The sequence below is a fragment of the Ursus arctos genome, unplaced genomic scaffold, assembly GCF_023065955.2.
Source record: "Ursus arctos isolate Adak ecotype North America unplaced genomic scaffold, UrsArc2.0 scaffold_11, whole genome shotgun sequence".
Classification (NCBI taxonomy): Eukaryota; Metazoa; Chordata; class Mammalia; order Carnivora; family Ursidae; genus Ursus; species Ursus arctos.
The window spans coordinates 35,660,997-35,686,358 of record NW_026622775.1 but is presented as its reverse complement, the minus strand read 5'-3'; the positions used below and the strand labels follow the sequence as shown (position 1 = coordinate 35,686,358).

General features: G+C 37.3%; 1 protein-coding gene across 2 annotated transcripts in view; it reads left to right on the top strand.

Annotated features, from left to right (window-relative positions):
- TTC29 (tetratricopeptide repeat domain 29) overlaps window positions 1-25,362 on the top strand; it is a 388,892-nt gene that overhangs the window by 307,895 nt on the left and 55,635 nt on the right. For both annotated transcript variants that reach the window (XM_026499440.4, XM_057310110.1), the window contains one exon: window positions 1,525-1,753. In XM_026499440.4, the coding sequence (XP_026355225.3) occupies window positions 1,525-1,753 (229 nt within the window). The remainder of the gene's footprint in view (window positions 1-1,524; window positions 1,754-25,362) is intronic.

Here is a 25,362-nt window from a genome sequence, read left to right as displayed (position 1 = left end):
AAATAAAAGAAAGAATCGTTCACCTCAACAAACGAAAATTATATAGAGGGACTGTTTTTAAATTAGTAAGTTTAATTGGAATGAACCATTTGAGTAGAGTTCCCTAAACGTCCTTGTGGGTCTATAACATAGTATTATACTGCTTATGTATGTAACATAACTGTCACACAAGCCCTATTTCTCCCCTCCTCATCTTCTAACAACTTTTGTAACCAATCAGTTTGCTGTCTGAACACCATGACTATACAGAGATGCATGGAGCTGAGTATGCATTTTGCGTGTACTGGTGTACGGTATAAGGCTGTTTCAATGGTGTTTGTATTACCAGTTCCTTCATAAAATGCTGTGAGAAAATAATTTGCAAACTTATAATAAAATATTCTCTCTTGTAAGAGTTTCTTCTAAAAGGCGTGTGCATGCATGTTTTCCTGTGTATGAGCAAGAGAGAGAAGGAGAGGAGAGGAGAAGAGAGGAGGGAGGGGAAGGGGAGAGGAAAGGAGACTTACAAGTCAGTGAGGAAAGGAAACTTTGTTCCCTAGAGTCTTAAAAGTATAGGCTCAATCCTAAAAATGATATCCTCCTTTGAGGAGAACTTTTTCACGAGGATTTTTAGGACATTTGGAGGGTGTCAGAAGATAGTCTCTTTTCTGAGGCTCAGTTTCATTATTTGTAGAATAAGAATAGTATTTCCTCACAGGATGACTTATGAAAGTTAGTGACATAACATATGAGGTACTTAGCACTGGCCCTGACACTTTGAAAGCTACTGTGAACAATAGCTTGTAGGACGATAGGAGAGTACGACCAAAAAAGCCCACAAAAAAACAAAAAACCGCCTTGAATTTTTGCAGTGAAATGTTGCAGAGACCTTAGAGTCTTCTCTTCTCTTAGAGAAGAGATGAACGTTTAAATGAGTTGTGCTAGCGCCATCAGGACCATTATTTTTCAGAAATCTTGAATACCTCCGGTGTTCTTAGTCAAGAATGACGTAAGCACATGGGACAAACAAGAGCGATAACCAAATCAGATAAATACATCTATTTTCAGTGGCCACTGATTAAACAGATTGGCTGAAAATGATCTCTTGCTGTGACTAAAACCAACAGCTGGTTAAAAATGCTTTATTAGGTAAATCCAATGCTTCAAGTAGGAAAATTACATCCAAATCAATTTGAATTAGATCACTCTTTCCCAGACTTCTTTTTGCTACCACGTATCAGGTTGAACCATCTGAAAATGCTAACATTTGACCATTTTTAATCCAAAAAAACCTTAAGTTTCATGTAGTTCAACTTGGTACATAAAGCTTTTTTAGTATCCTAGCTTCAAGATACTGTATGGTTAGTAATCACAACTTTTTAAAAGAAACTTATTCTAACAGAGACCCTGCTTGCCATCTCTTTCTTCTAGAAGATGAATGCTGTAACTATCAAAAGATAAGTGTAGTACACACCAAGGTGAGCAGATTTGTGGAAGGATAGAACCCAAAATTAAGAACAAAAGTTATTTCTCTTACATTTTTAGGGCTACTACAGTAAAGCTTCACAATACTTTCAGCAAGCTTTTGACACAACAGCAGAGCTGACAAATTTGCGTCAAATGGATGAAACTAAAGTTCATTATGGAATAGCAAAAGCTCATCAGATAATGCTGACCGTTAACAATTACATCGAGTCTGAAGATCTCACCAGCCTTGACCACCTGCTGTCATGGAAGGAGAACAGAGGCAGCATTTTAAGTGATTCGCCTACTGGTAAGACCTTGGTTTTTGAAAACACTTTAGTTTTTGTGTCATTCTCTCCATTGGTGATTCTGATTTTACCGGTAATTTTAATTTTATTTATTCTTTACCACATAAATATTGGATGTGCCTTCCTGCTGTATTGTACCTTTGATGATAAGGAAAGCATAAAATGTGGTAATGATTAGTTAAACTTGACAAATCACCGTCCTCATGTTGTTTTTTTTCAGTTGTCTTAAATAGTCAACAACACTGATCAGCTGTAAGGAATGTGAGATAAGTTTGTGGGTTTTTTAAAAAATGTTCAGTGTTGTACCTTATTGACAAGAACAAGTCACAGATGCTAGTTCACAGATGCTAATCGGTATTAAATGCAATTAGTATTATACTCTTACTTTGCCAATGGTAGTAAATTTTCCTAAATTTGATCAATTCAAGTTGGAATATTAATTTAGAAAAATATACTATTAATTTCTCTTAACTCTCCTTCCTTTCTTATATACTTTTTCTTGTGATAATTAGTCAAAATAGTCAATTAAAAACAAATAGCTAGGGGCGCCTGGGTGGCACAGCGGTTAGGCGTCTGCCTTCGGCTCAGGGCGTGATCCCGGCGGTATGGGATCGAGCCCCACATCAGGCTCTTCTGCTGTGAGCCTGCTTCTTCCTCTCCCACTCCCCCTGCTTGTGTTCCCTCTCTCGCTGGCTGTCTCTCTCTCTGTCGAATAAATAAATAAAATCTTAAAAAAAAAAAATAGCTAGAGGTGATGTGAGGGTCACTTTTATGTGTCAACTTCACTAGGCTCCAGTCCTCAGTTAAGAACTTCAGAATAGGATTTTAAAAATTTTTTACAGTACTGCCTATGACAGACCTTTGGGTTATATAATTGTTGATAAATTAATCAAACTTTTTAAAACAAAATAGTTTAGGGATGTTTGGGGATAGCTCACATGGAATCATAGGCAAAATTCTGTTACGTAAAGAAGCCTCTCCTGCTTAGAACGCTTTTTTTTCCCTTTAGGTCATTTAGATGAAACAATAAACTCTTTGGTTTTTATTTTCTCCATAGCATAAATAGTAAATAACAGTAAATTGGGCACAAAGGAATTTTATTGCTTCTTTTACATTAGTAGAATACCACTTACCACTCTCTGTCCTCTAGTTACGAAATAAGGTCTCATTCCGAATATATGTATGAGATAAAGTCTTAAAAAACAGATGGCTTATTGAATGTCAATGTGCTCAAGTGCCCGACAAATATTTACAGTTAACTGTTAACTAGCCACTTTTAGATACTATTTTGCTCACTTGAGGATGTTGTATTGTCATATATTTGAGAACTGGTTCTGTAGTTTTGAGTTATCTTCCCTTTACTCCCTCATTTTGTCTGCCCAGGAGATAAGGCAGAGGAAATACGATCCATCTATTAGATGACTTCTCCTGATAAAAGGTTTGGTAGAGAATAAGTTGGGCTAGTCACTTTTTCAGATTTACTTGGATAAGCTCTAACCATCACCCTAATCATCATGAAAAAAAAAATACTTCTCAAAACTAGCTTCGCTGCTCAGAGCCATGTGTCTATTTGCTGCAATCCTGTTTGGCGCTTTTCAAAAATCTCTTTTGTTTGTCTTCACTCTGTAAAGCTATTTATTTTTCTATTCTTTTTACATTTTATCCTCATTTTTGGTAAAGTTGTTTTGTGTTCCAAAGGGCTTAGGAGCAAAGCAAAACAATGAATTTCAAAATATTATTCAGAGAGTAAAAACTCAGCTATTCATATGGTGAAGATTAAATTCTCTGAAACACTGTAAAAGTACACCCCGTTCCCGATTCATTTGACCAAGATTAGAAACCTATGCATGGATGAGGTACGTCGTTACAAAAGTGAAGAATAATCTTTCAGATTCAAATATAAATGAGACGTTAATTCTACTACCAACATGTTTAACATTTTTTGTGGTAGTTGTTCTATTTGGAAATAAAACCTGTAGGACGTTATCAAACATACTCGCTTGTTTACATAGACATATTTTAGTTCAAAATACACTAAAATGTGCTTTTTAAATGCTTCAAATGTTGTTTCTTAAACTATAACTCTTATTATTCTATTTTTTTCTCCTCTTCAAAACCTTCGTTGGATCCCTACGGCCTACAAGCTTCTTTTTTTTTCTTTTCTTTTCTTTTTTTTTTTAGAGAAAGAGAAAGCGTGAGGGGGGGAGGGTCAGAGGAAGAAGCACACTCCCCGCTCAGCAGGGAATCTGATGCAGGACTGATCCTGAGACTCCAGGATCATGACCTGAGCCAAAGGCAGTCGCTTAACCAACTGAGCCACCCAGGCGCCCTATGTACGGGCTTCTTAACATTTTTGACCGCCTCCCTTACCCTGGCCAACCTCTCACACCCCAGATACACACAACATACATTAATATCACCTTACTTCCAACTCCAGCCCCACCCAGGGAAATCTCACTGGTCTTGTAAGGTCCTTCTCAAATGTTGAAATCCTCCCTGATCTGTCCCTTACTTGACTGTTGTCTCTTCTCTCTGTTCCCACATTGAATGTCATTCATTTCTCTCCAAGCGCTTTTCCCTTGTCATGTTCTACATCCTATCATGGCCATTTCTGTAATTGCCTTATATGCCCAGTGAGGGTATGAGTGTCTTGAAAACAGATTCTGACTTTTGGTGTTTCCTACAAAAAGAAGGCACAATGCTTAACATCTGCCAGGTACCAAATAAATATTTGTCAAATTAAATAGAATTCAAAATGAGTACGTATGTCCTAGCCATGAACAAGTTTGCACTACCACTTTTTAAAACAGGGTTCATAGTTCCATGCCTCCTTGGAAAAACAACAACAACAAAACAACTATGATCTAATACTGTGTTTTGATTACCATGCAGTTATCACACGAATGCAGGACAACACCAAGTGTGATGTTGACAAAATGAAGAAATACAGAAATATTATTTGGAAATCTGAGCAGCTTTTAGGTTTTCAAATTTTGCCTTTCTTCTCTGAAGAGACATCTTTAATCTTGCCGTTGAGGGGTCCCATGTATTCAGAAAAAAGCAGATCAAAGATTTGAAAGATACATTATAAAAGCTGTGCAGTTATCTCCACCTCTGAGACTTACATCCTCCAAACAAATCATTAGCTCACAGAGCAGGCAATATTCTTTTAAGCAGAGGAACATGACCCCCTAAGGGAATAGAGCAGTGAGAGCACTCAGGTCTCTAGATAAAATAGAACAGTGATTCACCAGCAATCATCCCTCCTCTTTGTACCTTCCAGAGGGAACACAGCAAATATAGGAACCTTCATACCATTCTAATACTCTCAGATACGGTTGGAATGATTTCATATTCCTCCTTTCCTTTCCAATAGTAAAATAACTGTAGATTCTCCGCCCAAATTTAGGAATTTAGAAGGAATTCAAATTTATTGCAGTTCAATAAAATTATTCAAGCCTGAAGCAACAGAAATTGGTTGGCTCTGGAAGGATTAAGGGCCTATGAATTTCTGCTGATTTCTCCAGAAGATAGTTTATTTTTCCTGCTAGAACTATTATGTCTCCAATCATGAAATTTAGTTTTTTTGAATGAAAAGCTAATTCATCTTGCTTTGTGGAGATTATAGACCCAGATGTGGAACAGTGACAGAGAAGCAAAAGCTTTTCTTATGCAACGTAAGAGAGCTGTTAACTTAGAAATGTAATTACAGCCATTTCAATGCCAATGTGGTTAACCACTTCATTGATAATATCAGTAACATGGTTTTAATGCACATTCTTATTGTAGCCAAATGTAAATTGTATCAGAAAAATAGGATGCAAATCCTGAGTACAGAAATAGATGAACACACCGGCTAGTCAGTAAAGAAACTCTTCTCTACAAAATGACATGCAAAGGTTTCCTTGAGTACCAGAAATACCACTCTCATTTTACGAATCATTTAATATTCTTAAAAGAAAACAATCAAGACCATGAATTCATCTCTCAGCCCTTGGTTTATGTGGGTTTAATGTCGAGGCATTGGTTCAATGTCGAGCCACGTTTTCCTACCCTGTTCTTTGCTTGTATTTTTTATTCATGAACTCAGCCCTTTTAATGAAAGCGAAAAAGCCACATTCATGAGTGAGCCTCATGTTCTATTATACTTTCATCAGCTACTTCGGTTAAATAACCCTAATAATGAGGAGAAAGTTCTGGAATTAGCCAAAAAGTCAGCAAGCAGGTTTTATAGTGCCTTATTGTCACAGAGCAAACTTCTGTCTCTAATAATGTGTTCAAAAACATGGCAGATAAAAAGAACATTCTGTTGAAAGATCTGACTGAATCAAAGCTCACCCTACTGGCATTCTGGGTAATTGAGGGAGGGTATTATGCAAGAGTCCAGTGACCTGGGTTCTAATACCATATTGAGCCCTAATTAGCTTTGTGACTTTGGGCAAAGATTTCAGTTCAAGTCTCTCTATCTGAGGTTTGAAACAGATCATTAATAAGATTCCTCTGGAACCGACAACAGTTCCTCAGTAGGAGCATCTTCTAAATAAATATGGTATTTCGTAGTCCTTAAGAGTTCAATCTAGATTTTCATGAGCATTTTATTTGTTATTTTTCCCCATAAATATTTGTTTTTGTGGGTTTCCACAAAAGGGATTTTATTATGGTTATTATTATTATTACTGTTTTAATATATCAAACAGCTGTAAAAATGCCAGGTATAAATATTTTATCTTTCTGCTCGAACTTATAATAAAGGAGTTTCTAGCTATCTGCTGTCATACCCGGTTTGACCAGTCCCTAGTTGGCATTGTTGAAGTTGCGAAGCCTAGTGCACTGTTTCATCTGCAGACTTTCAATCGTCCTCCTGTTTTCAACCCTGTGTCATACTTCCCCTCAGCATTTCCTCAACCCCTACCTTTTCCCCACTGTTCTGGGGCCTCCAATTCAAGAAGATGCCTGGTTCTCTATTCATTACTACCCTTTCTTCGTGCATTTCTGTTTATGTCTGTCTCTGCCTTCCTCTATCTGGTACCACTCCTACAGCCTCTGTCTTCTGAAAATGAGTTAACATCTTCTTGAACTTTTTTGAGTTTTATGGAATCATGAAATTAAAGAAATAACTTGGTCTACATTTTTTTTAAATTTTCAAATGTCCTTAGGTCCACAGACATGCAGTCATGCAAAAATCTGAAAGACAAAATGGACCTATAATCTAGTTTTCTAGAATTCTCGTTCAGGAATTCTTTCCAAGAGTTGCACTTTTTTTTTCAATATTGCTTTATATTTAGTAGAAGCCATGTCAAACATTTAAAAATATTACAACTTAATTAAATTCTGGATAAAAATATTCATGGTGAAAAGAAATAAGTGGGACTCTGTTTCTGGCCAAGATGGTGTAACAGGGAAAAGATTTACCGTCCTGCGTTAAACAACTAAAAAAACCAAAACGTATAAGACAAATGTTTGCAGAGACTGGACAACAGGCAGCAAAGGACAGTGATCCTTGAGAAAGATTATGAACACTGTTAGGAAGAAATCCATCTGATTAAACTGATTCACACCATATTATGAGGGACTGAAAGTGCTTTAACCTATTCAGAGCAATTAGGATTTTTTAAATGTTGAAGGATTACCTATTGCCAGAATTTAGTACATTTGTAATACAGTATATAGTTGAAATCATTCGAGCAGCGTGGGGCAAAATAATTGTGGATAATAAGGCCAACACACGGACCGGTCTTCTAAAGTCTGAGAACTTGCCCTAAATTTGACTTCTCTAAGCTATTCCAGAATTTCAAAGCTTTCCTTTCTTCAACATAAATCTGTACATTTTTTAAAAAGCTTATTAGAACTTTTAGATGACAGATCACTATCTCCTTAAAGAATCCAACAAAAGCTAAGATCTCTCTCCTGTCTTCAGAAAAATCTACAATTACTGCATATAATTTTCAGAGGGTTCAGTAACCATTGCTCAAGGGGGTAGAAATGACAAGTGCTTACCAGTATCTGGTCCTTCACTCCTGGGCACACGGAAGACTGCATTTTTCATCTCCTGGCAGCTAGGCAGGGCTCTGTGACTAGTCCTGGCTAATGGTCAAAAGTTACTTTGGGGTGTAAGCATAGGAGAGCCTGCCTGAGATCCTCCAGCTGATTCTCTCCCTGCTGCAGTGATCATAGTGGAAGCATTATTAAAAATTACAGGGCAACGAGATGGACACAGTCAATCTCTACGTGTGGAACATTGGTCCTGGAATGCCATTCGGACCTGCTGCAGACTTGGTGTGAACACAGAATCATCCTTTATTGTGGTGAACCACGGAGATTTGCAGAGCAGTTTGTTAGTACAGCTTCATTTAGCCTGCCCAAACTCTACAAGCTTCAGGCTTCTCCGTGACAGCCCCTGGATAGCAGCAGTGGGAGGTCCAGGGGGGAGAACTGGGATAGCCATTTCTCTGTAGGACAGTTTATAAATTGTGCGTTTATAGGTTGTGAGTCCGCTTGTGACTTTTTTCTAAGGCAGAGATCCTTAAAAAACCTTTGTGTTTTACTTCCATTTCTAGTCACAGAAAACAAGTTTGATAAGAAAAATGAGAGTGACACTTTAAAATATATTCTTTATAGATTCCATCAACCTTAAGAAAGAGATGCATCTTTTCTGCTAATCTCATTTAAATCATAATAGATGATCAAAGTATACTTCTAATAAATTTTAAGAAAGAGCTTAGAGAATTAGTGGCTTCTGCAACTGATAATAAAATAATTCCAAAGGCGAAACATGCTGAAGAAGACAAAATCAATACTTCGTTGTAGCCAAATTTTTAAATAAAAAAGAATGCGGAGTTTGAGCCTGATTTTCAAATTTCATCCTTCACATAGTGGTCCCCCATCTTCATATATTTTCTACAACACAAGTGACACATTTGCTTCCTTAGGAATCAAATTTTTTTTCGGAAAACTAATGCTTACTTCATTGGGAAATAATAATGTAGCTCTAGACCCCTCGGGTTGAAAGATCTTTTTTTTTTTTTCCTTTTTCCTTTTTTTCCCTTCTGAGAGCCTCCTTCTCTATCTGCTGCCTTGGTTCAATAAAAGAGAATTCTTGATTGCTCAAACAAAAACTATACTTCTTTTAGATTCTGCTCACAGTTCTTGGTAGCTGATGGTGTTACCAGTTTTAACTTCCCAGGGTACACTGAACTCACCACTTCTAAGGAAAATGTAACTGGATTTTTCTCATCTGGTGTCATTTCAGTTCCAACTCTAATTGCTTGTTTGAAAAGCTTATGAAAAGTTTTTTGGTTGGTTAAACCATAGCAAAAACCAAAATAAATCCCTGAGTTGTACCAGTACAAGGCTAGGGTTCGAAGTTCTGAGAGAATCCCACTGTCACCCATTTATATTTCTGTCATTCCCAGTGAGGGGTCTCACCCCTGGTTCCAGCTATGTCCTTTTACTTGTGGTCATGGATTCCAAATACTGTGCCAATTTAGGTAAACACGTCCCTACCATTGCTAGAATTTGGGGGCAAAAAAATCCTTTCAGACGTGTATTTAATCCTTTAGTAAGGCTCTATTAGGATAATTCAGGTGATTCTTAACCCATACGATTTCTTCTGAAAAAAGTGACATTAATATTTAAAATATGAATATATTGAAGGAACAAATTTTGTTAGCTTCTAATTTTTTCCTAAGTTTCCCTGATCTGGGGTACTTTGTGGGAGTTTTTCTAATTACCTCTCACCTTTGTAGTCTCATTATTATGAATTTTGATTTTTTTAAACACAACATCGATCAAAAAATATATCCATGGTCCCAGGACTCACTTTCCTTTAAAGTCTTTTACTCTGCCCTCCCTGTATTTTTAACTCCCAGAAAGGAGTGAATTTTTTTTATAGTCTAGGTTCTTTAGCATCATTAATACACAAATAAACACTTTTCATGACAAATATTCTTTTAGAAATTAGAAATTATTTATAATGCCTTTTTATGATGACTGACTTAATTAACGGTGCATGGATGTATATTTCACTTCTCATGGGTGATGTCTGCCTCCCAGGGATGGGAACAATGTGCTCAGTGTGGGAAATGTTGGGCAAGAATCTAATCAGAAGAAATGCTAGCATATTTCTTAATTTTAATGTCAGTCCATTCTGACCAGTGTCTTGACCTTCCTGAAATGAATCCTTGAAATACTGCAAACGTACCTGAACACATTTGCTTTCTGAATCCTCTGACCTACTGTCATAATGAAATAAATATTAAAAACACTGACCAATATTCACCATTTCCAAGTCCTTTATCACTACAGTCTACTCAGATATTTTCTTCCTTTCATTTTATTCTAACCTGCAATCAAAAAATCTGAGCAAATAGATGTTCTCTCTTCGTGCCCTTAAGGTAATCAAAGTTGGACTTTGTCAAACCAATAGGGAAAACTAAAGTTAGCTCATTTTAGTGTGATGCCTCTAAGGGCTTGCATTTATTGACTTCTAACATGGAACCAGGTACCCAAAATGAGAAAAAGACTGGTTAATGTTTGCCTTTAGTGAGATAAGTCTGATTTCTCTGTATTAAGACTACGTGTTCCATTTTATCAGCAGTTAATAAAGTGTAATTTGCACTCTAATCAAAGGAAATTTAACTCAACACTTTCAGAGTCTTCTAGTCCTGTTTATTAGATGAGCTCCTGAGAAGGGATACACAGTTTTCCTCAAGTCTCCACATTTTCAATCCAGATATTAAAATAACAATGGGGGAAAAAAGCAATGGAGAAGTATGAAATAAAATTAAGCTTCAAAATCAGTAGTCAGGAAGAGGATTGGTGAGAAAAACTGGGAGACTTTAGATCAAATGACCATCATAAAATTGGGGGGTTAATATTTTTTACTGTTTAGATTTATTTGGCCTTAGTTTTTACCTTCACCCACTAACAGGGCTATGAAAAGAAGGAAATCAGCTATACGAGAGGAAGCTATTATGTCCAACCTTCAGTTATTAATTCCAGTTAAAAAACAAAATTAATTAACATAAAAAATTCATTGTGTCGATTACAACATAAGCAAAAAAAACATTTTTTCTTAGAACTCCTAGTAGGGACAGATGAACAGACTTATATTATGATTTGATTATAGGAATTCTTTTTAAAAATATGGATACCTACATAACTATATTAACTATATCTCATCTGAATGGATTCACTGTTCATTCACCTTCATCCGGGGCTTTACATTGTAATCTTATTTTGAGATTTATATGATGAAATGTGAACATAGTATATTCCTTAGTAATTTGATTGGCAGGAAATAGAGAACAAAACACATGCACAGCTTTTTAATAATTTATAATTACTTACATGAATCTACTAAGTTTAGGCACACAATTATATGACTAATTATGTTGAAAATCCAAGTGGATGCTTAAATAGATGACCATGCCCTGAGGCCTTTCCAGTTGTTTCTGCTGTCTCATTTAACCATGCAAATGTTATTAAGCATTCCTGGCTAAAAATTTCCAAGCATGTGCAAGTGTAATTGCATAGATAATTATGCATAATGCTGTCACTTTCTATATCTAACATAGGAATTTTCCTTTTTTAAAAAATAGATCAGCTTTGTACTGGGCAGCCTTCTCTGTACATGCCAAGAAAAATATAATTTGTAAAAGATAGGTGTACCAAAACTTATCTATTGCTCTTTCTTCAGGATCTCTCTTTGACTCTTTTTAGCACATTGTTTTGAAGTAAAGCAGAAAGATCAAGTCTGATATTAAAATTAAAGCAAATTTCAAACGCCTATACATGCAATGATGTATATTCACAAATAGATTCAACTGAAGTGTAATTCGATAACTAGATACACGTAAATATACAAACTTGGTAACAGGAATACTATTCTATGAATACAATTGTGTATGCCAAGTCTTTCAGGTTTGCGCGTTTTAAAGCCAACGTCCAGAAAAAAAAATTAACTAGCACATACACGTTGGCAGGCTAATTTCTTGTCACTAGACCTGTTAAGGAAGCTTTAGAATATAGACTCCTGCCTGACCCACACCTTGCCGGGTGGGATTCTGCGCAGCCCAGCTCAAACACCCGCGGCTCCCGAAGCCGAGTTTGGTGTGCGTACAGCTGCTTGGTGGGGCCCGGCTCACGTGACTGTGCCCCGCCGCAAGGGGAGCTGGGAAAGGGAGTACAAGCTGACTTCTCATACCCGGACTGAGAACAGGTTTCCCCTGAACTTTATGAAGTAGAGAATTTCGTAAGCATGGCAAAGGAGGTTTAGATGCTGGGCAGCAATCACTAGAAGTAGTGCTCAGAGCTATGAATTAAAAATAAAGCGGGTAAAAGGACAGAAGGGGGGGCTGATTTAAACAGAAGGTGCAGAGAAGCCCCTCAAAAGAGGCGTGGTTTGCAGAGAAACGTGATTGAAATGACGAAGCAAGCTGTGTGATTATCTAGGAGGGCCTGGAGGAGACATCCAAGTGACAAGACCAATGTGATGGGACCAAATTGAGTGAGGAGGAGAGAAGGAAGAACTGAGTTTCCAGCAGCAGCCAGTTAATGTAGGCCTTTCAGGCCATGGTGACGACTTTGGATTTATTCCGGCTGTAGTAGAGAATTCCCACTGAGTTCTGAGACTAGGACTCGGACTGACTTTTCAAAAGGATCACTTTGGCTGCCTTGCGAAGAAGTAGTAAAGCAGTGGCCTTTTTGACGAAAACCTACGGTAAGAAATATATTTTGCCTTGTGATGTAGAATACATATTTGAATTGAGAGTTTCACAATAGTTAAGACATGTTTAGCTCTTGGGTATTTCTCTATTGTAGTTTAACTTAGTCTATTTCATGTTTTATTGATTTTAAAAGTAATTATAAGTAGAAGATTCTTAGGAAAAAGTGACATTGAAATTAAAATTGTTCTATTTGTTGCATTTTCTATTGTGATGCAGGTATTTTAAAATACCCTGTGGAAAATTAAACTTCACAATAAGCCTTAGGCAGTTTCTCAAGGGTGCAGCTCAAGGACGACTTGCCCTAACTGGTGGTGAGAGGAGTTGTTATAAATGCATATTCTAGGCCTTACCACAGACTTACAGATCTCCAGTGCAGTGCCTTGAAAATCTGCCTTTGACAAGCTCACCAGGTGATTCTTATGTGTGAGCACTGCTCTAAAGTTTTTTCAGTGTTTAAGGTGATAATAATGCCAGGTTAGCTTTTCTGCATGAATATGTGATATTTCATGCATGTATGTAAGCCTACTGAGTGAGTCTTCACATAACATTTCTGAGCAATATTATACATTCACATATGAAATATGAAAAGCACTTTAAGTCAGTACATCTCTTCCTTTCACAGTCTTTAGGTATTTATTTTGAAATCTCTTCCTTTCACAGTCTTTAGGTATTTATTTTGAAATCAGGCAAAAGTCCTGGCAATCTTCCTCTGTAATCCCACTTGTTATTTGTTATTTCACATCATTTATCAGAAATCATCTTTTTCTCTGCTCAGTTACCACTCCTTTCTCCTAAATGTTTCGAAAATTTCCCTTCCCCAAGAAGCCTCACTACCTGTGTTGAAATGTGGTTAAATAGCACGTATTCACAATCCTGCTATTCTAAGTGGCATATAACAGCATCATTTTTCACTAGGTTTACACATCATTGATTTTCACTAAACATCATCTTCCGCTGTGGCATGGGTAGAATTTCTCATCATGTCCTTCTCTTTTGATGCATTCGGATACAACAGGTTAGATGACATCTCTTTAAAAAGGTTTCAAAGTATCATTAAAGTGTGTGGGAAATTTTCCTTTACTCAGTTCTAAAGTGAAATAGGAAACCCACTAAGCAACTATATTATGGATCACACGCATACAAACAACAGACCTGTTGTTATAAAGTCACTTTGTAAAATGTTTTCCATTTCTACATTCACTTTTGCTGTGGACAGAACAATGTTCCCCATATCAGTGGTATCACTGTAGCAAAGCCTGTCACCCAGACATTATCCTCCTCCCTTAGTCAAAGTGAAATATCCTGACTTCTGTGTCTCTACGTCAAAGGAATCGTCTCCCATCGACTCCGTTTCAAAAACAAAAAAGGGACAGAATTCTTACGTGTTCATGGGGAAACATGGGGTTAAAGTGGACTGTATTTCAGGAAGTGTTCAGTTGACTTGCTATGTGGTGAGAGCCTGCAGTCCTAGCTAATGACTTGTAGGTACGGAATCCTCAGGTCTCTCAGGTGGTTTCAGTCGATCAGTTTCAACAGAATGATGAAAAGGTTGAGATAAAATAAACTGACAGTTGCTACTCATCGTAGGCAGCAAGCTGTACCCAGGCAGCTGAGACCCTGGGAGCCCTCTTTCTTAAACAAAGGCTTTCACTGCAGTGAGCAATGAACTCCAAAAAAAAAAAAAAAGTGGGGGCAGATTGGCAGCTGGTGACCGACAGGAGGAGGGAAAGGAGGGAAACTGGGAAACACAGCAATTGTTGGCTAATTAGAAGCCATTCCCACCTACTTAATACCAACCCATTAAGCAGAAAACACTTTTCATCTTTCTCTCCTGCTACACATGACATTATACTCCAATCAATACCCTCCCACTGGCTGCCTCAGTGCCCACAAATGAATATACTGCAGGTTTAAGAATGCAGTAATTGATTTGGGACAGTGAAACTGAAGATACTAATGCAGTGTTTGTGATGCTTAGGTAAAATAATTATATCTGTAAACTGACAGCTGTCAAAAATTGAAAAACACAAGAGAAAACCTAAGCATGGTAGATGTATTTGAGTCTTAATAGCAAACAATCATGTAAATCAATTTCCCCCCCTTTTGGGAGAACAGCTCAAATATTTGGCTTAATAAATTCACTATCACTACCACCATTTCAACCCTCTACATACACACACGCTCACACAATTTATAAGATGACATGTGAGAAGTATAATAGGTAAACGTAAAATTATCTTGCATTATGTGTGAGCATGATTTTAATAGAAATCTTTCATTGGTCCCACTTTTAAGCTGATGGGAATTTATCCCAACAACTCAAACTACTGGAAATTTACCCTAATTTTCATGTACCATTACCTTCATATTATTTTGAAGAATTTTCTATCTTCTCTTTATAAGGGGGTTTGATGGCTCTCAGAAACAGATTCTATCTTAAATCATATTTACATAAAAACCACTTATCAAAAATGTTATTTTTCCTTGTTTTAAGGTATGTGACTTTTATAGTTTTTTCTTTTCTGAACCTAAATATCAGCTCCTAAATTTTATACAGATTTTCTCACTGGTATTCGGTCACTTCTTTCAATTCCAAACACTGTTTCTGGAACACTGATCACAACCGCAGCCAAATAGTTACAGATGTTGTAGTAGTAGGTAATAGAAAGGAAAACAGATTGTTCCCCTCTGCTATGTCAAAATAGAGGAACGAATAGAGGATTTCAGAAACCGAGGTTTAAATTCATTGTACCGAAGGTGCTGATAGGAGACTGCCTTGGGATTTCTGAGTAAGACTTTGAGTGGGGAGAATTTATTAGAAATTTTGCTGGTACAATAGCATGGTGCTATGGTTTTCTGTGTGCATAAAACAAATCAGGTGAGATCCAAATTATCTTTCTATTAAGTATAAATAGAATAGATTAAGCTTTACAAGTTGATTCAAATGTGTTATTTTAAAGCACATATTTCAGACATGGCTTTGATTATTACCAAAGTATTGTCTGGTACTGCCAGACTTTTATAGAAGAACAGACACCGACCACCCTTGCATTATACCTTACACATACCCATAAGGTGAGCCTGCACTTACAAAGATAGCACACTGGAGGAAGAGGAGGGAGGAGACGGAGAGTCTTCTCGCTTCAAAATTCTGACCTGGCTCCAAAACACAGTCCCACTCATCAGTTTTATTTCTCAGAAGACTTGAAGCTATTGATATCAAGCTTTTTTCAGTCTCCCCAGCCAACCAGATTTACTATTTCAGTTGGGAGTATGTGTGTATTGTCATACCTACCATTAGTAAAACAGAAATAATATCGAAAGTGTTAAGATCACTTTAAGATCTTTAGGATGTTAACAGAAATGTTAACAGAAATTAGCACGTCTTTTAGTATTAAACTGTAATTTTGATTTTGAAATCAGACAGTTTAAGAAACATGTGGAAGTATTGAGGGTGATTTATCAAATTACAATGAAGAAGAATTAGTTGGAAATGTGACACCCGAGTAAAGGTTGAGACTAGTTTGGACAGTGGGGAAGGTTCTCTAACGACTTAATGACTGTCTTCAAGCAGGCGGCGTTAAGGAAAGGATACTTTAACAACCATCCTCCGTCTTCTCAGAGGATGCAACGGAAGAAAATGGGTTTACTATTTGAGAGTAGAAGAAATACCTCACTTTAACTGTTAGCCAAACTTTGGTGACTTCCACAAACCAAACATTTGCTTTGCGGCTGTTGCTCGAGGCAATTGCATCCCACCTTATGAAAGAGTATCTTACCCCTCGATAAGTATGTTAAAAACACACGGCGTGTTATAAACAGACACAGCGAAAACATCAATAAACAATAGCTGGAAATAAAAAGATTCCCCCCCACACACACAAAACCATTCATACAAGCACTCAGTCTGGGGCCATTTTATGTGGGAACAAGAGATCTTACAAACTCATTGGCCTTTAACTGTATCATATTATTAATTTTTCTATTGGTGACCCTCAGCCACCAAGAAAAAGATTAAATTACATTCATTTTTAGTTTGTTTAGAAATGCAGAGGAATTTTAAGGAAATTTTCTTTTACAGAACTCTAGTGATATAAAAGACTCCCGAGATTTCTAGTTCAGTCTCCATTTTACAGATGAAGACTTCAATTCACAGGAGGTGAAATGTCCTACCCCAGGCCAGACAGAGTAAGTGGCAGGGTGAGACCTTAAATGCATATCTACAATGAGCAGATCTCACCCTCGTTCTGTTTTACCGCACTGCCTATAACCATTCCACTATTTTTTATTTTGTTTTTAGTTTTGGTACTTTTGTGGAGTAAAGTTAAGTTCCCTAGAAAGTTTACCCTCTACCATCCAAAAAGATGTTGGAAAAATGAGGGGATACTATGTTCAATCATGAATTCAGGCTACTGAGTTAATTTTTTAATCAACTTCACATGTCTTTAGGTAGCTTAGAGATAGAAAAGAGTCTAGGTAGCTAGTTAAAAATACCATTTGAGAGTAGGGTCCTAGGTTAATTGCTCTTATGTTTTCATTAACTGTGGATCCTATCTTTCCCTTTTTATCTTGAAAGAATAGTTAAGATATTTGTAAAATGTGTCCTGCTGTATCCTAAAACAAATGGTATTATTTAGCACAAATAGAAAAGGCAAATATCAGAGACGTTGCTATAATACTAAAAATAAGAAGCTGCCCCTTATCACTTCAGAGAGGAAACAGACAGTGCTCTCTCTTCACTTGGGGTTCAGCTCCTTTCTCTGTTGAGAAACACCAAAAATATCACGAACAGTTGAAACCATTAACTCTATGAATGAACCTTTCAAATGACTACCTCTTTCCAGAACAGATAGTGAGTTGTGTTAAGGCATAGCAGATTATTTTAAACTTACATTTTTTAATAAAACCTCTTCCTCTGGTGCTTCAAAAAAAAAAAAGTGTTAACCAGGTGAGTGTTCACTGTCTTCTTTCATCCTCATATCTGCTCAATTTCCCTCCTCCTTCTCCCCCTCCAAACCAAAGGAAAAGGATTTTCATTGGCTGAGGGAAAGTCTAAGTCGTTTTACAAAGAGGCGAAGTCTTCACTCATAAAAGAAGGAAAAGGGTGAATGGGAATAGAGACTAAGATGCTGAGCCAGAGAGAGAAGAGACAAAGTTGGTGTGACGGAGTCATGGGGCAGTGTGGAGAGAGTAAAGGAACAGTGCAAAAAAGGAAATGGGAGACAATGATGTGGTATATTGGATTATGAAAGAATCGCTGTTAACGATATCTGAAAAATGCAAGAATTTGAATTACACTTCAACTGCTTTTGTTGTTTGGACCGCTTTTCCCCTCCTGGGACAAAACCATGGAACTGGACCACACAGGTTTCCAGGTTTATAAAGTCTTTTCAGGTTATCTGTTTCACTTCAAAACTTTTTCTTTTTTCCTTTTTTTTTTTTCTTTATCTCTCTCTCTCTCTCTCTCTTTTTTTTTTTTTTTCTGATGTTAACTTGGGTACCCATGGTGATTAAAACTTGGGTCAATTTAAGATTTTTTTTTTTGACAGAGAGAGAGAGAGAGACCTGGAGATAGGGAAAATAAGCACGGGGAGTGGGAGAGGGAGAAGCAGGCTTCCCGCTGAGCAGGGAGCTCCATGAGCAGGGAGCCCGATGTGGGGCTCCATCCCAGGACCCTAGGATCATGATCTGAGCTGAAGGCAGACGCTTAACCAACTGAGCCATCCAAGTGCCCCAAAACTTGGGTCAATTTAAATAAGACAAAATCCCTTGCCTTCAGGCTTCTATATTCTATACTAAATAGTCATTTATAGCAAAGTAATAGTTACAGAATAAATTGATTTGGATTTGTCGTTTTCTGTTCTCCTAGACATTTCCCTGGTATTATTCCATTGTGTTAAAAACAGCAAAACACTATAATGGACAGTATTTACATTATAAAATAGATTACATTGACATAAGAAAAAGGCTTTCACCATCAGTCACTATCATTTCTTACTAAACAAAACAATGAGCTGATTGCTGCATCCAGTGAGGTGTTTCCTAATTCATTTCTCTGTATATTTCTCCAACACAGTAACCTCAGAAAACTAGTTACATAATAAATATTTTACTTCTCAAGTAACTTTATAGGAATGTAATTAACAATTATTTTACCTTGTTGTTTATTTTACTTTTTCCCTTCTGTTGATAATTAATACACTTTCAATAACCCATTAATCTTAAGTAACATTTTCCGTATGAACGGCCAAGACAAAAAGTTTAATATCTATAAAATAAGGAACTGAATATTCTAAAGTGGTCGCTTTCTGCACAAAGGTGGCAGGGAAAGGACTATTAGGAGACAAAACAAGGCGACTCTGTAAAAGAAGTGAAGAAATGGCTACAAAGTCGTAGAAGTTTCAGTGTGTTCTGTGTGTATTAAGTCGGAACTTCAGAAATTCACTGGTAGAAGTAAAAATAAAGATATAGAATTTGCAATTGACAGCTGCACCACAGATTCTCTTTTGTTTTTTTTTTTTGTTTGTTTGTTTTTAAAGATTTTATTTATTTATTTAACAGAGATAGAGACAGCCAGCGAGAGAGGGAACACAAGCAGGGGGAGTGGGAGAGGAAGAAGCAGGCTCATAGCAGAGGAGCCTGATGTGGGGCTCGAACCCAGAACGCTGGGATCACGCCCTGAGCCGAAGGCAGACGCTTAACTGCTGTGCCACCCAGGCGCCCCCAGATTCTCTTTTGAATAAGGGTTTTACATCTACAAAGATGTCATTGTAGGTACCATGTTTTATTGGGTAAATAGCATGTTTAATAGCTGCTTCTGTTTTGTCTTTCAGTTTATTTGCTTCCTATAGCAACTGGCCTGGAAATTTGCTTGTGGTTATCATTTTAGTTTTTTGTTTATTAAAAATTAAAAGAGAAGGGGCACCTGGGTGGCTCAGCCATTAAGCGTCTGCCTTCGGCTTGGGTCATGATCCCAGGGTCCTGGGATCGAGCCCCACATTGGGCTCCCTGCTCAGTGGGAAGCCTGTTTCTCTCTCCCACTCCCCCGCTTGTGTTCCCTCTCTCGCTGCCTCTCTCTCTGTCAAATAAATAAATAAAATCTTTAAAAAAAAAAAAAAGTCAAGATTTTCTCGTAGCTATCAGAATCCTCATTTAGCTTACCATTGAATTTCTTCTACTCTCAAATTTATCTAATAATCCATACTTGTATAAAAAGACCTGTAGAGAGGCACGGCAGGTACCCAGCTAGGTGGATTTCATTTTCTAAAGATACCAAAGTGAAAACATTTCAAAATACTCCTGTGATAAAATTTTGTTTTCTGGTAGTCCTATACCAGAGGTGAATAATTGGAGATAATGGAGTATTGAAGTAACACATTAGTGAACCTCGCTTGTAATGAAGTCCTGCTGAACCCCAAATATAGTGAGTGGGTTTTATATAATGTTTGCTTTTATTGAGTAAATATTTCATAATATAGTCCTTACATTAACTTAATACTGTGCCAAGCAAACCTTACAGTCTACCAATGTGTCATATACATTTCAAGATTTTAGTCTTAAACTATAAAATTACATGTGTTTTCAACCATCATTTGTTTAGAGTTATTGCAGTTCAGCCACATTTTTTATTGAAGCTTCAAAATCTCAGCTTCAGGAATGTTAAAGGAAAGGATTCTTCTGTTCAGAGCTTGATTCTTTCCATCCCTTTTCTTGAGATTAAAATGAAAGTTAACTCATTTCAATATGATGCAATCTGTAGGGTTTTTGTGGGGGTTTTCTGGGTATATATTTTTTAATTTGGGAAGATATCAAGCCCTCTAATACTGGATTATCCAACCTAGGGTTTTTCTATTCATATCTGGTTTTTTATTTCATTGTACTCCATGTTTTGTTCCAGACACTATATTGTCGAGTGTATTTCTGAATATATGCTATTATTTCAAGAAGGGGAGGATGTATTTTTATAACAAAGTATGTCTGCTGCCATTTTCTCTTTTTTATAAGCCATTACCTTTCTTGTGTACTTCATATTGCACGTGCATATCTAACTAATTAATTACACGAAGTTTATCTGACTATTATAATCCTCAAATCCAAGATTGTCAGGGTATTTTATTTGGGAGACTCATGCAAATCTATAAAGTCCAATTCCCCTGATGCAATCAAAAGAAGTTATTTATAACGAGACAATAGATTCTACTACAGGCCCAGCCATTTACTATCTGATTTTCCATTTTGTAATTTGTTACATGAGCAAATCCTTTCAACTTTACAGAACCATTGAAAGAATTGAGTGTGAAAAACCTGGTACAGTGAGATATACACATATATTTAATATATAAGATATTAAATAAATATTTAGTTCAGCAGTTTAAGAGGTGGACCCCAGAAAAGGCAAATCTGGAGCTAAACCTCAGACAGTAGAAGCAGAAACTATCCCAAGGAAGAGCACTTAGTCCTAGAGAAAAATTCCTACAGATATTGTCCACTGTGTACGTGCCTGAAGTCTCATCTTATTTGCCCAAAGGGGACCCACGATCCCTGGAAGAGAGCTGCAAACTGCTGGCCTCAACAGATTGCACAATAGAACATGCTTCTTATTTTTATTCTTACTAAACAGTTTAAGCAATTTAAACAATAAGAATGCATCTTTATAATGCAGAAAAATAAGATCCCCATAACATCTACACATACACACCAAGTTTAGAAAGGTTCATTCAGAAAATTATTCATTTGACCATGCTATACCCATTAAGATTCCTAACCCTGCATATTAGTGAGATGACTGAAACATTGCGGTCTCCACCCATGCATTGTGACTGAAAAGTACTTTTTTTTTCATTCATTCCACAAAGATGTATTGAGCACCAGCCCTGTGCTAGGGAGCCTTTTCTAGGTGCGGGGGTTATGGCGTTGAAAAATTCAATGCATTTGAACACACACCAGCAAATAGAGAAGATCCTTTCAGAGAGTAGCAGTTGTTGTGCAGAAATTAGAGCAGGGTGTGAGATGGGGAGAAGCTGTGGAGAGCAGGGAGTTACTTTGGCTACAGTTACTTTGGCAACAGAGCAGAGAAGACCTCTCCAAGAAGGTGGCTCTGGAGAGGAGCCCCAAGTGGCGAGAAGCGGGGAGGCCCTCGAAGCTCTGGGGGAACTTGGGTCTGGGGTACAAGTCTTGGTATGACTCAGATGCTCTCCTAGCCGAGAATTTGGCAAGAGCAGAGTCATATTGCTGCAGCACCAGAGAGTACGTCTAAGGAGATCCCACTTAGAGCTGGTGCCTTTGCTTGGGACGGCAGCCCTGGGAGAGGCGGCCCACGGGACCACAGCATGAGGGCCCTCGCTGGCATAGGGACCTGGCCCAGGAGTGAGGGGCTGTGAGCAGAACACAGACAGGTTGTTGAGGATGACCCTGCTCACGTGGCCCAGTGAGAAGCAGGCATGGTTTAGCCAGGTTCTTCCAGAGCCACTGTAGGAGCCCTACAAGGCTCTCTTTTTGTCTGCTCTGTTTTAATGGGTGGTGAAGTAGGGATGGAATAGGTCGTCCCAGTCCATGAGGCAAGGGTTCCCTTTGTTGCTTCACAGTGGATTCCTGAAAAGTACTTTTAAAAAGAATATTCCAAGAAGTGGGGTGGGGCTCCTGGGTGGCTCAGTCAGTTAAGCATCTGCCTTCAGCTCAGGTCATGATCCCAGGCTCCTGGGATAGAGCCCCATGTGGAGCTCCCTGCTCAGTGGGGAGCCTGCTTCTCCCTCTCCTCTGCCCCTCACCCTGCTCACTTGTGCTTGCTCTCTCTCTCTCAAATAAATAAATACAATCTTAAAAAAAAAAAAAAAGAATATTCCATGAGGTTATTTTGGGGGAAGTAGGTCAATTTTAGCAAATCTGGAAATTTTATATCTCTAGAATTGCCCTTTCACAACTGTTTAAATTCAATTAAAATATTGTGAAAGTTCTACTACAAGGCATATCATCACATTTATTTCAAATGGGAGGATTTTAGGAGGAAGTAGGTAACATTATGTTTTAAACATTTTCTTTTATCTCCCATACTCAAAATTGATACACATTTAAATGTTCTTTGCTTTCTCTTAAAGCTAAAATTTTGAGTTAGAATTGTGTTTACTATCCTCGACATTTCAAAGAAAAGTAAAAATATATATAATACTTTCAAATTGTAAAATATTCCAATTTTTGAGAACCTCTACAGGCCTAGAATCCCAAGTAGCTATAAATGTCGTTACTAAGATGGGGTGGGGGTGAAATATAACATCTTATCCACCAAAAAGATTATTTGAATGTAGTGCTGAATTTAAGATTCACTTTCTAGCTTCAGCTATCTAGTTATAAGAGGCTCTAAAAGCAGTGGAAATAGCAGGTGGTTCAATTCTACGTGAAAACCTATAAATTCAATCTTATTTTGACTAGCTTCCAGGATAGTCTTCCATTAAGAGGAGATTCAGAACCAATGTAAAGGAAGTAAAACGAGCCCTTGGCAGTTTCACCAATAGTTGAGAGCCAATGACTGGGGGGTAAATGTAGTGATGCCCAGACTCAGCCAGATAAAGCCAAATCTAATCTTATTCTAATCTGTTCTAAAACCCCAGACTATAATGGCTATCATGGCAAAAAATTAAAACAGAGAATCATATTATCCATTACTTTTATTTTAAACATTTAGTTAATTAAGTCAGTATTTTAGTTGCTAATAGATCTCAAGCATTACACAGTGTTTACCAATGAAAATAGCTTAAGAATATACCATATATGTTGCTTGTATTCAATTTGTAATACTATTTCAAAGCCTTTTCTAAGCTACCGTGAACTCCTTTAAAAATGTATTGCTCCTATTTGTTTATGATATCAAACCATAGCTAAACACTGGGATTGCTAAAAATTATTTGGGAAAATTTGGAAACTTATTGGAAGGAATCAAATTATAAAGGAAATGCTATCAATTATAACCAGGAATATTTCATCGAAGTTGGCAATTAATGATTATCATAAAATCTTTTTCAAAAGCTCTCACACAGTAATTCTGTGATGAGACATTTATTCTTGTATTTATACTTTATCTTTACAGGGCTTCTAACCAGGTTATACTGAGACCAAATATACTTCAGACTTAAGTTCTTCCTCTCATTGTTAGAGTTGTTGCTGCCCAGCCTATAAATTTTAGAACAGCATTTCAAAACTGTTTTTTACAAAGTCATTCTTTGTTGTCCATCATTTCTAGTGACAAACTCAATGTGTAGGCTATTTATTTTCTGATGTAGAAATGTGTGCTCACACATGTATGGATGGAAACATGGGGTAGTGATTGTGCCTGGAAGTGGATATGGTTGTTGCTGTTGGGTGCATGTACGTGTGCAGCTGCTTTTCTGCAACGGGCAATCTGTAGGAACCTCAACATGCAGAATACAGAAAGCAAAGTGGAAAAGAGATTTTTCAACTTAATTTCCACCAAAAGAAAATCGAATAAAAAAGAAAAAGCAAATGGTATACTGTAGTTCTGTCCTTCTCCGAAAGTTTGACTGGCATCAAGGTGCTGGCACAGATGGGGTGATAAAAAGAAGCAGACAGAAACTTGAGATATATTTTTGTACATAACCAGCATGTGATAGATTACATTTGAGAATGAATAGAGAAAATAAGGGTGACTCCTAAATTGCTGGCTTGAGCAGCTGGGTGGAGACGATTTTGACTGGGAAAAATCAAGGGTTCTCTTTGGGATGTGTTATGTTTTAGATGTTTAAGATGTTATTAGATGGATCCTCCACTACAGACTTCAGGCAGGAGCTGGATATGTAAGTGTGGAGCTTAGAGGGGAGGACTGGGCTGCAGACATGGATTTGAGAGTCATAGCTCATGGATAGCATTTGAAGCAGTGACACTTCACAGAATGGCCTTGAGAGAGCAGAGAGAGAAAAGGGAAAAATGGCCAAAGCCTGAGACCAGGGTCATTCTACAAGTGAAAGTTGGGTTCTAGAGGAGCAGCTAACAGTGGAGAAGAGAAAAAAGCACAGATGACTACATTTCCATGAAATATTTTACTTCCATTGAAATGTGGAGCACATATTTTTAAAGACTTTAAAAGTGAATGACTAAGCTGGCAAAAAGAAAAGTAAGGAAAATACCTAGGGACCTAAAATATAATATGCATTTTTATGTTTGAGAACCAGCAAAGAAGTCATTTTGGCTTAAGAGAAGTGAGCAGGAAGACAAATGATAGAAGATGAGGTCCCAGAATTCATGGCTGTGGTAAGATGAGATGATCCAATAGAAATGGAAGAAATTATGGTAGAAACAGGGAGACATGTTGGAGCGATATTCTTTTTTAGGCAAGAGGGAGTGAGATCTCCGCAAATAGCAGGGATGGACTGTGATGGCAGGGTGGGTGCATCTCCATTGAAACAAGAGTGTGGGCACACAGCAAGTTAGTGAGTGGATGTGTTGGAAGTTTATCAAAGTTATCTTTTAGTAGCCCCAGTTTTCTTAATGAAACAAAAAATATCATTACTATCTAAGGATCAGATTGGGGGGGTTAAGGAGAAAAAAGAAGGTATGACATTATTTTCTTGAAGAATGAGAGAGTATGAGAACTAGGTCAATACGTGTTTATTCCAAGGCAAATCTAGTGGGCCACATGAGGTTCATGTTCATGAATATAAAGAACAGTCAGCATTTTTGTGGTTTTGTCAAACCAAGTTAAGCTATTCTCTGGTACAGGGTGCCAAGTATGAAGATAGTTGGACTTAGCTAGGCTTGAGTTTACCAAGTAAGTACACAAAATTTTTTTAAAAGTCAAGAGAAAAAATTAAAGGTATATGCCAAGGACCAATTAATATGGTAAATAATAAAAATATTTTTAAAACTGCAATAGAGGA